Source organism: Entelurus aequoreus, linkage group LG13 (assembly GCF_033978785.1).
Source record: "Entelurus aequoreus isolate RoL-2023_Sb linkage group LG13, RoL_Eaeq_v1.1, whole genome shotgun sequence".
Taxonomy (NCBI): domain Eukaryota; kingdom Metazoa; phylum Chordata; class Actinopteri; order Syngnathiformes; family Syngnathidae; genus Entelurus; species Entelurus aequoreus.
The window spans coordinates 65,232,495-65,247,138 of record NC_084743.1 but is presented as its reverse complement, the minus strand read 5'-3'; the positions used below and the strand labels follow the sequence as shown (position 1 = coordinate 65,247,138).

The 14,644-nt window shown below is 31.9% G+C and overlaps 2 protein-coding genes across 4 annotated transcripts in view; both read right to left on the bottom strand.

The window, feature by feature from the left end:
- Nucleotides 1-5,033, bottom strand: part of LOC133663951 (uncharacterized) — a 13,497-nt gene extending 8,464 nt beyond the window's left edge. Inside the window, exons 1-2 of the mRNA XM_062068689.1 lie at nucleotides 4,351-5,033; nucleotides 1,273-1,405 (exon numbers count right to left, since the gene is read on the bottom strand). Of these exons, the coding sequence (XP_061924673.1) occupies nucleotides 1,273-1,405; nucleotides 4,351-4,361 (144 nt within the window). The 5' untranslated portion in view covers nucleotides 4,362-5,033. The remainder of the gene's footprint in view (nucleotides 1-1,272; nucleotides 1,406-4,350) is intronic.
- Nucleotides 5,034-8,802: 3,769 nt separating this feature from the next.
- The window catches only part of serpini1 (serpin peptidase inhibitor, clade I (neuroserpin), member 1), a 41,885-nt gene continuing 36,043 nt past the window's right edge, over nucleotides 8,803-14,644 (bottom strand). For 2 of the 3 annotated variants that reach the window (XM_062068169.1, XM_062068170.1), the window contains exons 8-10: nucleotides 12,786-12,872; nucleotides 9,722-9,811; nucleotides 8,804-9,110 (exon numbers count right to left, since the gene is read on the bottom strand). In XM_062068169.1, the coding sequence (XP_061924153.1) occupies nucleotides 9,034-9,110; nucleotides 9,722-9,811; nucleotides 12,786-12,872 (254 nt within the window). In that variant the 3' untranslated portion in view covers nucleotides 8,804-9,033. Of the gene's footprint in view, nucleotides 9,111-9,721; nucleotides 9,812-12,785; nucleotides 12,873-14,644 lie in introns of all 3 variants that reach the window. The other variant, XM_062068171.1, reaches the window with a different exon arrangement.

Below are 14,644 nucleotides of genomic sequence, written 5' to 3'. Positions count from 1 at the left end.
TTCTTTAAAACTGACATTTATAAAACGTTGATTATACGTACATGTCCTTTAAAACAGACATTTATAAAACGTTGATTATACATACATGTCCTTTAAAACTGACATTGATACAACGTTGATTATACATACATGTTCTTTAAAACTGACATTGATACAATTCTGATTATACGTACATGTCCTTTAAAACTGACATTGACACAACAGTGATTATACGTACATGTTCTTTAAAACGGACATTGATAGAACGTTGATTGTACATATATGTTCTTTAAAACTGACATTGATACAATGTTGATCATACGTACATGTCCTTTAAAACTGACATTGACACAACGTTGATTATGCGTACATGTCCTTTAAAACTGACATTGACACAACGTTGATTATACATACATGTTCTTTAAAACTGACATTCATACAATGCTGATTATACGTACATGTCCTTTAAAACTGACATTGACACAACAGTGATTATACGTACATGTTCTTTAAAACGGACATTGATAGAACGTTGATTGTACATATATGTTCTTTAAAACTGACATTGATACAATGTTGATCATACGTACATGTCCTTTAAAACTGACATTGACACAACGTTGATTATGCGTACATGTCCTTTAAAACTGACATTGACACAACGTTGATTATACATACATGTTCTTTAAAACTGACTTAGATAAAACGTTGATTATACATACATGTTCTTTAAAACTGACATTCATACAATGCTGATTATACGTACATGTCCTTTAAAACTGACATTGATACAACGTTGATTATACGTACGTGTCCTTTAAAACTGACATTGACACAACGTTGATTATACATACATGTTCTTTAAAACTGACTTTGATAAAACGTTGATTATACATACATGTTCTTTAAAACTGACATTCATACAATGCTGATTATACGTACATGTCCTTTAAAACAGACATTGATAAAACGTTGATTATACATACATGTTCTTTAAAACTGACATTGATACAATGTTGATTATACGTACACGTCCTTTAAAACTGACATTGAAACAACGTTGCAAAATAGCTGTATTTGTAAACTGAGACAACGTTGATGTCTAAGGTTGGATTGTTGTTAGGAAAATGACCAACATTCAATGGTCAAATCAACGTCACACCTGACATTGATTAAAGGTGGTCAAAAAGTAGCCTACGTTGTTTCGACGTTACGTTTGAGTTGCTCAACGTCAGGACCTCATTCAACAAGTTGTCAACATTGTTTTAATGTTTGGTGCAGCAAACAACTTACGGGTGTGGATCCAAGTCCAGAATCAGAACCGTGGCGCGCAGAAGCAGGTAAGTGTGCCACACCGAGCTCAGAGTAGCGGGACGAGTAGGATTTGGGAAGGCTGCCTGCACTGAAGGTGTTCACATCTGAAGAACTGAGAGGAAACCTTCACGTTAGCGGGTGTGGACCTAGAACATGACCGCCGACTTGGCGCTAGAGTTACAGGCGGGGGAGGGGAGGTGAGGGGGGAGGACACCTGAGCAGGTGTGCCACTGCTCCATAATGTGAGCTGCTCTATAATTGATAGGATGCAAAACTCCACATGAAGCAGGATGACTCTTAGTTATGTGGTCTGGGGGTCAAAGTTGACTCCTGACATTTATTCGCTTTATTCCCTGGTCTCCAAATGTATGTTTTAAATATGTTCAATGTCTTATTTAACACAATATTTTTTTTATTCACAAAAATGCAAATGTATATTTTAATTATGTTACTTATGTCACAAGCGGTAGAAAATGGGTGAATGAATAATCATTTGTTTTAATTATGTTAAATGTGTTATTTAAAAAACACAACATTTTATAATTTCAAAAATGTACAATCGTGTTTTATTTATGGTAAATGTGTTATCCAACCCAATATTTTTTTGTTTACAAAAATGCAAATTTATATTTCAATCATGTTAATTAAATTGTTATTTAAAAACACTAACTTGTTTAATTTTGAAAATGCTAATTCATTTTTAATATGTTAAGTTTGTTATTGAAGAAACACAACATTTTAAAATTTTTAAAATGCAAATTTATGTTTTATATTATGTCAAATGTGTTATCTAACACTATTTTTCAATTTACAAAAATGTATGCAAATTTATATTTTAATTAAGTTACATTGGGTAATTAAAAACAATGCTTTGTTTAATATGGAAATAATAATTAGTTTTAATTATGTAAAATTTGTTTTTAAAAAACACAATTTTACAATTTCTGAAATTTACATTTATGTTTAAATTATGGTAAATGTGTTATTTAACACAGTATTATTTTTTATTTTTTTTTACAAAAATGCTAATTTATATTTTAATCATGTTACATATGTTATCCAAAAACACTAATGTTTAATTTTGAAAATGCTAATTTATGTTTTATATTATGTCAAATGTGTTATTTAACACAATTTTTTAGTTTACAAAATGTATGCAAATGTATATTTTAATTAAGTTACATATGGTAATTAAAAACACTAATTTGTTTCATATTGAAATACTTTTTTTTAATTATGTAAATTCGTTTTTTAAAATACAAAATTTTACAATTTCAAAAATTTACATTTATGTTTAAAATATAATAAATGTGTTATTTAACACAATATTTTTGTTTACAAAAATGCTAATTTTTTAAATTACATTAAGTGTATTGAAAAAACAAAATGCTACAATTTTAAAAATGCAAATTTATGTTTTATATTATGTTTTATGTTTTTTAATTTACAAAAATGCAGGCAAATTTATATTTTAATTAAGTTACATATGTTAATTAAAAACACTCATTTGTTTAATATTGAAATACTAATTTGTTTTAATTATGTAAAATGTGTTTTTTTAAAAACACAATTTTACAATTTCAAAAATGTACATTTGTTTAAATTTTAACACAGTATTATTTTTTTTTTAAATGCTAATTTATATTTTAATCATGTTACATATTTTATTTAAAAACACTAATTTGTTTAATTTTGAAAATGCAAATGTGTTTTAATTATGTTAAGTTTGTTATTGAAAAAACACAAAATGTTACAATTTTAAAAATGCTAATTTATGTTTTATATTATGTCAAATGTGTTATTTAACGCAATCTTTTTTATGTACAAAAATGCAAATTTATATTTTAATCATGTTAAATGTTTTTTTAAAAACCCTTTATTGTTTAATTTTGAAAATGCTAATTTGTTTTAATTATGTTAAATTTGTTATTTAAAAAAAACAACATTTTACAATTTAAAAAAAAAGAAAATGTATTGTTTAATTATGTCAAATGTATTATTTAACGCAATCTTTTTTATGTACAAAAATGCAAATTTATATTTTAATCATGTTAAATATGTTTTTTAAAAACCTTTTATTGTTTAATTTTGAAATTGCTAATTTGTTTTAATTATGTTAAATTTGTTATTTAAAAAAACAACATTTTACAATTTAAAAAATGAAAATTTATTGTTTAATTATGTCAAAAGTATTATTTAAAAAACACAAATTTGTTTAATTTTTTTTTAAAAATTTCGTTAAATTACTTACTTAACAAAATGTTTTGATTTAAAAAAAATGTTTAGTTTTTTTTGACAATTTAGCAAATTTTTTCAAGTACACAAAACCAATAATTGAACAAGTTCTTTGATTTTTTTAAATTATACAAATAATTTGTTTTAGTACAAAAAATTATCAAAATGTTTTTAATAGCGTTGCATTTGTCATGTAAAAACACAATTTAAAAAAAATAAAATGTATCTGCTAAATTATTTTTTGATTATGTAAAATGTTTTATAGAAAACAAACACATTTTTGAAAAATTAAAAAACCTTTTTTAGCACACATATTTCGTTTTACAAAAAAAAATCATTAGCCAAATAAAATTCCAAATTGATTAAAAAAAGTGTAACAATATTTTTCCCATGAATAAATAAATAAGGGCCCAATTTTCCTGCAACTTACAATAAAAAAAATGCAAATGTATGTTTTAATTATGTTAAATGTGTTATTTAACACAATATTTTTTTATTTACAAAAATGCAAATGTGTATTTTAATTATGTTGCATATGTTAATTAAAAAACAGTATTTTTTTTTTAAATATTGAAATACTAATTTCATTAAAAAATAGTTTTTCCATGAATAAATAAATATATAAGGGCCCAATTTTTCCTGCAACTTACATTTAATTTGTGGACTAACTGTGGCCATTGACTATAAAGACATAAGGTTTATAATAATAATAGTAAAATGAATGAATAATAAAAAATGTGTAATGTTATTATTGTACTTGCTTGAAAACTAGCAGTAATAAAGGCTCCAGTTGGAAGTCCAACAATGGCGCTCCCATCTTACCTTTCTGACATGTCCCGAAGTTGTTCTGCTAAATTCCGCCGTCGGTCAGCAACACGCAGCCGGCACCGTGACCCGCGGAGGTCGATGCTCTCTAGCAGTCCTCCTGCTCTCACAGCTGCCTCAAGTCAGGTGACCACGCCACAGATCTGTCACTTCCTGTGCGTTGCCTAGCGACGGTGTGCAAGCCAGATAACATAAGGTGACAAATGAATGCATGCCTCCATTCATCCATGGCGTCAACAAGGAGGCAGATGACAGAATTCGGGGGCCAGAAAAATACCTTTTTAAAAAAGTTTATGTTAATTATTAATTAATTAATGAATTGAGTTGACTTAGGTAAGAGGAAAAAGAGCGCTTGATTTGCTCACCCTAAACCCCCTACAACACAGTTTGGGTAATATCGCCTCTTTGGAGTGGTTTTTTTTTTTTTTAGTTGTATTTTCTTTTATCCAAGCTATTTTTTTATTTTATGGGATTTATGGGTAGGACGTCATACTTTTTTACTGCCTGCCTACTTAAAACTGACATTGATACAATGCTGATTATACGTACACGTCCTTTAAAACTGACATTGATACAACGTTGATTATACGTACATGTCCTTTAAAACTGACATTGATACAACGTTGATTATACGTACACGTTCTTTAAAACTGACATTGATACAACGTTGATTATACATACATGTCCTTTAAAACTGACATTGATAAAACGTTGATTATACGTACATGTTCTTTAAAGCTGACATTGATACAACAGTGATTATACGTACCAGTCCTTTAAAACAGACATTGATACAACGTTGATTATACGTACATGTCCTTTAAAACTGACATTGATACAACGTTGATTATACGTACACGTTCTTTAAAACTGACATTGATACAATGTTGATTATACGTACCTGTCCTTTAAAACTGACATTGACACAACGTTGATTATACATATATGTTCTTTAAAACTGACATTGATACAACGTTGATTATACGTACATGTCCTTTAAAACTGATATTGACACAACGTTGATTATACGTACACGTTCTTTAAAACTGACATTGATACAACGTTGATTATACGTACATGTCCTTTAAAACTGACATTGATACAACGTTGATTATACGTACATGTCCTTTAAAACTGACATTGATACAACAGTGATTATACGTACCAGTCCTTTAAAACTGACATTGATACAACGTTGATTATACATACATGTTCTTTAAAACTGACATTGATACAACGTTGATTATACGTACATGTTCTTTAAAACTGACATTGATACAACGTTGATTATACGTACACGTTCTTTAAAACTGACATTGATACAACGTTGATTATACGTACATGTCCTTTAAAACTGACATTGATACAACGTTGATTATATGTACCAGTCCTTTAAAACAGACATTGATACAACGTTGATTATACATACATGTTCTTTAAAACTGACATTGATACAACGTTGATTATACATACATGTTCTTTAAAACTGACATTGATACAACGTTGATTATACATACATGTTCTTTAAAACTGACATTGATACAACGTTGATTATACATACATGTTCTTTAAAACTGACATTGATACAACGTTGATTATACATACATGTTCTTTAAAACTGACATTGATACAACGTTGATTATACATACATGTTCTTTAAAACTGACATTTATACAACGTTGATTATACGTACATGTCCTTTAAAACTGACATTGATACAACGTTGATTATACGTACCTGTCCTTTAAAACTGACATTGACACAACGTTGATTATACGTACATGTCCTTTAAAACTGACATTGATACAACGTTGATTATACGTACCTGTCCTTTAAAACTGACATTGATACAACGTTGATTATACATACATGTCCTTTTAAAACTGACATTGATACAACGTTGATTATACGTACATGTCCTTTAAAACTGACATTGATACAACGTTGATTATACGTACATGTCCTTTAAAACTGACATTGATACAACGTTGATTATACATACATATCCTTTAAAACTGACATTGATACAACGTTGATTATACGTACATGTCCTTTAAAACTGACATTGAAACAACGTTGATTATACGTACATGTCCTTTAAAACTGACATTGACACAACGTTGATTATACGTACATGTCCTTTAAAACTGACATTGATACAACGTTGATTATACGTACCTGTCCTTTAAAACTGACATTGATACAATGTTGATTATACGTACCTGTCCTTTAAAACTGACATTGATACAACGTTGATTATACATACATGTTCTTTAAAACGGATATTGACACAACGTTGATTATACGTACATGTCCTTTAAAACTGACATTGATACAACGTTGATTATACATATATGTTCTTTAAAACGGATATTGACACAACGTTGATTATGCATACATGTTCTTTAAAACTGACATTCATACAATGTTGATTACACATACATGTCCTTTAAAACTGACAAGTTTATGTTAATTATTAATTAATTAATGAATGGAGTTGACTTAGGTAAGAGGAAAAAGAGCGCTTGATTTGCTCACCCTAAACCCCTTACAACACAGTTTGGGTAATATCGCCTCTTTGGAGTGTTTTTTTTTTTTTAGTTGCATTTTCTTTTATCCAAGCTATTTGATGGGATTTATGTGTAGGACGTCATACTTTTTTACTGCCTGCCTACTTGTTGATTTTCTACTTGCAAAACATATTCAACTTTAAAAAAAGACACCTCAGCTTTGGAGCGTTTGTATTTTTATTGAGTATAAGAGTGGACACAGCTGGTGTTATTTTGTACTGTACATCCATAAAATGGTGCAGTGGGCCTTTCCGGTGTGCCTGCAAGCCCAAGGTTGGTTTCTATGGCAACCCGCCTTAATTCCGCAGCCTGCTGCACCTGTGCGTCGTCAAGCGCGTGTGACATGAGGCGTTGGAGTTCATGGGCGGTGTGATGGTGTGTACAAAAGACTGCAAGAAAGCGCTGGGCTGCTTGCTTCACCACAAGCGTGCGAGGACGAGCCACCATAAAGAGTCAGCATGAGTGGTAGACGTCATCATGAGAGTACAGCAGCAGCAGCAGCAGTCGGCGTAAAGTACAGTAGGAGGCGTAAAGTACAGTAGGAGGCGTAAAGTACAGTAGGAGGCGTAAAGTACAGTAGGAGAGTAAATCATGTGACCTCTTGTAGATGTCGATCTAAGAGAATATTTACAACTTTCTCGTCCTGCGTGTCATCAATATTCCAGTATCAAAACACACCTGACTTAATATTTATATGCCTTTTCTCAATACATATACTGTACATCATTCATGAATGTGTTTATCCATATATATTTATATATATATATGTATGTATATATATATGTATATATATATGTATATATATATATATGTATATATATATATATATATATACAGTATATATAGATATACATATACATCCATATATACATACATACGTATATACATGCATACATACATATGTATATATATACATACATACTGTACGTATGTATACATTCATACATACATATGTATATACATGCATACATATACTGTATTTATACATATATACATACATAAACATGTATATACTGTATATACATACATACATATAGTACATACATTGTACATACATATGTATATACATACATATATATATATGCATACATACATACATATGTATGTAAATACATATGTATATACATACATATGTATATACATGCATACATATATATGTATATATACATACATATGTATATACAGTACATACATACATACATATGTATACACATACATACATTTATACATAGATATGTATATACATACATACATATGTATACATATACATATATACATACGTACATACATACATATATACATACGTACATGCATGCATACATATACACATACATACATACATATATGCATACATACATACGTATATACATACATACATATATACATAGGTATATACATACATACATATATATACATACATACGTATATACATATATGCATACATACATATATACATACGTATATACATACATACATGTATACATATGTATATACATACATACATTTATACGTATGTATATACATACATACATACATATCTATATATACATACATACATACATATATACATACATATATATATACATACATACGTATATACATACATACATATATACATACGTATATACATACATACGTACATATATATATATATACATACATACGTATATACATACATACATATATGCATACATACATATATACATACATACATGTATACATATGTATATACATACATTTATACGTACGTATATACATACATACATATATACATATCTATATATACATACATACATATATACATACATACATTTATACATATGTATATACATACTTACATATATACATATGTATATACATACATACATATATATATACACACATATCTATACATATATACACATATATACATACATATTTATACATATGTACACATATATAAATACATACGTATATACACATATATATACATCTACATATACATACACATACATATATATGTTTATATGATATATAATGTATTTATACTATACTTTATAGTGTAGGTGAAGGTGGTGCTAGAAATTCAGCAGCGTGATCAATCAGAGCAGAGAGAAGACTCTTGACACAGTTACATGAAATCAAAGTCGTGGTCGTTGGGCTCGATGACTTCCGGGGTCATGACCCGACCCATGAAGAGGATGTACCCTGGGGGCGGGGACATAAACACATTCACTATTTGTTTTACTTTGAGGTTTGAGTTACAGTCTAATCCATACATCCAAATTTAAGCCTGCAGTGCAATCCGCTCATGAGGTTTAAGAAAACAAATAGTGACTAGCGTAGACATGAGAAATGTGTCAACACACCTCTAACTCTCAGTAATCCATTAAATTAAAGAAAGAAATCATCAAAAACATGACAGCGCATGTCGCTATCTAACCCGGCGAAGCAAATGGTCGATAAAGCCCGCCAAGGATGTTAAAAAAAATATCCCTCGGGGAGATATTTATCCATGAAGATGTGGAGAAACTGCTGATGGTGTGTTTGACAGAAGAGCAGCATGAAAAAGATAAACACTGTGTATTATTATTACATTACTTCATAAAACTACTGTAGCTGTTTACAGTACATTCTATTGCTGTGTTAAAAGTTCAAAGGGTTAGGGTTAGGGTTAGGTTACCCTAACCCTAACATGCTAAAATTGGTTGGGTGGGCAAGTAACGATCAAATTTTCCAGCACGCTGTTTTGCTACTCGTGACCTCAGATACCAGCGTTATATTAATATTAATATTAATAATAGACATATTGTGCATACCTGCTCTCCGGTTCCTGATGACGAAGAAGAAGGGGTGGTCAGCCATGACTTGTGGGTACAGAACAAGATTCCTGGTCAGGGCGATCATTCCTGCAAGGCGACAGTAGAGGGCGCCAAGTCAACAATGTCCCTCCCCACCACAGGGGGCAGTGTTTACACACTAACCTGCTTCTACCAAGCAGGTGTTTGGAATGGGATTAGTCGTTTGGTATTTCTTCTTCTCCAGATTTTGGCACACTCTACCTTCCACATTTTTCACCCGATTCAAACAGTTCCAACTTCAAACTGTTCAGACTATTCGGGAATCGCTTGACAAATTCCCAAAATTTCCAGATTTCCCAGAATTCCAGGTTTTCCGGGACATTTTTCCCATTCAAAATGAAATGGCAATTTTTCAAACTTCCACCATTTCCACATTTTTTCAACCGATTCAAACCATTCCACCTTCAACATACTCCACTCATCCTGGACATTCAAACGTTATTTTTTTCCAAGTTCTAAAAAATTCCAGGAAATCCCAGAATTCCCATTTTTTCAAAACCTTTTTTTCACCCTTTTTTCGGTCGACTACTCCTTTCACATTTTTCAACCCAAATCAACCGTTTCACCGTCAAAACATTCCTCTTAGTCAGGAAAAAAAACTAAGTTGTTCTTTGAACTGCAAAAATTCCAGGTTTTCCTGAAATTCCAGGAATTCTGTAATACCATTTCTCAATTAAAAATGTTACTACTTCAACATTTCTCAACCGATTTGAAAAATTCCAACACCAACCATTTCAACTCATTCAGACCATTCACATTTTTTTGCATTTTCAAAAAATTTCACGCTTTTCCCGAAATTCCCAAATTTCTAGGAAGTTCCCATTGAACTGAATGGGACTTTTTTCCAAGTTGCACAAGTCCCACATTTTTCATCCGATTCCAACAATTCCAACTTCAAACTGTTCAGCCTATTCCCAAAATTTCCAGATTTCCCAGAATTTCAGGTTTTCCGGGACATTTTTCCCATTCAGAATGAATTGGCCATTTTTCAAACTTCCACCATTTCCACATTTTTCAACCGATTCAAGCCATTCCACCTTCAACATATTCCACTCATCCTGGACATTCAAACGAAAAATGTTTCCAAGTTAAAAAAATTTCCAGGAAATTCCAGAATTCCCATTTTTTCAAACCTCTTTTTTGTCGACTACTCCTTTCACATTTTTCAACCCAAATCAATCATTCCACCATCAAAACATTCCTCTTAGTCAGGTCAAAAAACAAAGTTGTTCTTTAAACTGCAAAAATTCCCGGTTTTCCCAAAATTCCAGGAATTCCGTAATACCATTTCTCAATTAAAATGTTACTACTTCAACATTTCTCAACCGATTATAAAAATTCCAACACCGTCCATTCAGAACATTCACATTTATTAACATTTTGAAGAAAATTCCCATTTTCCCAAAATTCCCAAATTTCCAGGAAGTCCCCATTGAACTGAATGAGACATTTTTTCAAGTTGCACAATTCCCACATTTTTCAACCTATTCAAACCATTCCAACATCAACACATTGCACTTATCCTGGACATTCAAACGAAAACATTTTCCAAGTTCAAAAAAATTCCAGGAAATCTCAGAATTCCCATTTTTTCAAACCCTTTTTTCTGTCGACTACTCCTTTCACATTTTTCAACCCAAATCAACCGTTCCACAGTCAAAACATTCCTCTTAGTCAGGACAAAAAACAAAGTTCTTTGAACTGCAAAAATTCCTGGTTTTCCCGAAATCCCAGGAATTCCGTAATACCATTTCTCAATTAAAAATGTTACTACTTCAACATTTCTCAACCGATTTGAAAAATCCAAACACCAACCATTTCAACTCATTCAAATTTTTTTGCATTTTCAAAAAATGTCACGCTTTTCCCGAAATTCCCAAATTTCCAGGAAGTTCCCATTGAACTAAATGGGACTTTTTTATAAGTTGCACAATTCCCACATTTTTCATCTGATTCAAACAGTTCCAACTTCAAACTGTTCAGCCTATTCCCAAAATTTCCAGATTTCCCAGAATTCCAGGTTTTCCGATTCAGAATGAATTGGCCATTTTTCAAACTTCCATCATTTACACATTTTTCAACCAATCAAGCCATTCCACCTTCAACATATTACACTCATCCTGGACATTCAAACGAAAAATGTTTCCAAGTTCCAAAAAATTCCAGGAAATCCCAAAATTCCCATTTTTTCAAACCCTTTTTTCAGTCGACTACTCCTTTCACATTTTTCAACCCAAATCAACCGTTCCACCATCAAAACATTCCTCTTAGTCAGGTCAAAAAACAAAGTTGTTCTTTTAACTGCAAAAATTCCCGGTTTTCCCGAAATTCCAGGAATAATAATAATACTATTTGTCAATTAAAAATGTTACTACTTCAACATTTCTCAACCGATTTGAAAAATCCAAACACCAACCATTCAGAACATTCACATTTATTAACATTTTTAAGAAAATTCCAGTTTTTCCCGAAATTCCCAAATTTCCAGGAAGTCCCCATTGAACTGAATGAGACATTTTTTCAAGTTGCACAATTCCCACATTTTTCAACCTATTCAAACCGTTCCAACATCAACACATTCCACTCATCCTGGACATTCAAACTAACACTTTCCCCAAGTTCCAAACCAAATTCCGGTTTTCCTGGAAATTGAAACTCTTTAACATTAAAACCATTCCAAACTATTCTTACATTCATACTACCGTACATTCTATCAGCATTTCAGCATTGGAGCATTCGCACGCAATTCCTTCAGGAATTGCATCATCTACTTTTCTTTTGGTTTTCAGTGTAAACAAAGTTGTGAAAGGCACTGAAATATGCAAGTACTTTTAAACCTAAATTGAACAATAACAAATAATCACATTGAACACTTTTCAGATTAGTTATGATAGCCTGATGTTTTTCCCTCTTGTGTCTTCCTCCGTTCAGTCTTAATTTTTGTCTTTTTTAAATGAAAAACTACACACACTATTTGCAAAGCTGACAATAGACTCCATCATAGTACATAATTGAAGTCTACCTGATCCGACAGCTCCCTCGGCTCCCTCCTCAGTCACCTCCAGGTAGGCCTTCTGCACCGCCCTCCCGATATAAAGCTCCTTCCCGTCTGAAACAAGCACACAAAGGCAAAACAGTCCTGAGCCAAAATATTGTGCTGTGAATCTTTGGGCACGGCACGATTCGATTCTTGGGGGTAACGATTCGATTCAAAATACATACCTTTTTAATAATGGATGCCAGTTCTACGATTACCTACATTCCTCCACAAAATAGATAAACAGCTCTGAGAAATTTCTATAATACTTTAAAGAAAACTGGTTTTGTTTAATAAAATTATACCCAAACATTTAATAAAGTCAAATACAAATAAGGCAACAAGATAACTATTACACATAAATCTGTACAGCAGATATGATCATCTACATCAACAATATGATTTGCCAGAGTGTCTGGACAGGACTGATTAAAAAAATATATATAAAAAAATTAAATAAAATTAATTCTTTTTTTTTTATTTTTAAAAAATTGATTAAAAATCGTTACAAATTCATCCGAAAATCATTTTTTTATGCAACATTGGTCATTGGCTCAAAACAGTTAAAGTAGCAGAAGAGTGGAAAAACAAGTTGCCTCTATATTGAAGCTATTACCATATATATCTGATTTATGACACCAAAAGACTTCCAAAGTTTGCGAGTTAATAGATATGATCAAAATAGTATCAATCTCACGGAGATTCCCGAGCCATTTTGAGAGTTAATGATGAAGCCAGTCATGTGATTGGCTGACGTCGCGGTAGGAACCACAGATCCCATCCCCATCAACAACAATGCTAATCAAGCACACTTTGTGAGGGACAACAATGGTTACTTTTGGAAAAACTATGATCCAGAACCTTATATTTCTGAGCCCGAAGACAAAGAGGATGAGCAATAAGTTTTAGAAGCCGAGTAATGATGCAGTTTCATTGAAACACTATAGAACAGGGGTCGGCAACCCAAAATATTGAAAGAGCCATATGGGTGAGGGCGGACCTACGTCACTTCCGCCTACCAATCCCCTAGCAACCGGGAATTCGTTGAAAACAAACCAGCTCACAGCGAACACAGCATTGACAGAAAAAGCATTTAACGAGCGTTGTGGCTTGGAAGTCGGCGTTAAATCCTTCATTTACGCATTTTTACTTATTCGCATATCGTGTGAAAAAACGAAAATGTATTATTTGCGTCAGACTCGTCTCAGTGAACTTTAAAGCTTCTCAGGCTTAGCTTAGCTTGCTAGTTAGCTTAGCCTGCGCGCTACTAAGAAAGAGACGCGGAAGTTATCAACAACAAGATCAAGTGTTAGTGTATAAAATATTGAGAGATTTGAGGGCTACATGTATTGAATGGCAACATGAAAATTATAGGGTTTATTGGTTTTTAAAAACCCAACTGTTAAGTGCAAATTGAAACGAAACCGGTTTTCGAAAATAGCTAGCTAGGCTATAGACTATATAGTATATTACTTACTTAACTTAATCCTCTTCTTCCCGGATGGGAAATAAGGCTTCGACGACTCGACGCCATTCATCTCGCTGCTGTGCTCGTCTCTGTGCCTCGCCCCATGTAAGCTTCATCTCTTTCAGCTCCCCTTCAACTGTTCTTCGCCAGGTGTTCTTTGGCCGCCCTGGCTTACGTTTTCCCGGTGGTGTCCAGCTTAACGCTGCCTTTGGTATCCTCTCGTTGTCCGGTTTTCGAAAATAGCTAGCTAGGCTATAGACTATATAGTATATACCGCATGTTATTTTTGTACAACAACTTCAGCTGTCGAACGTTATAAGGTACAAATTCAACAGGTACAACATTAGCACGGACGTATAGCCAAGTTGTGGTTAAG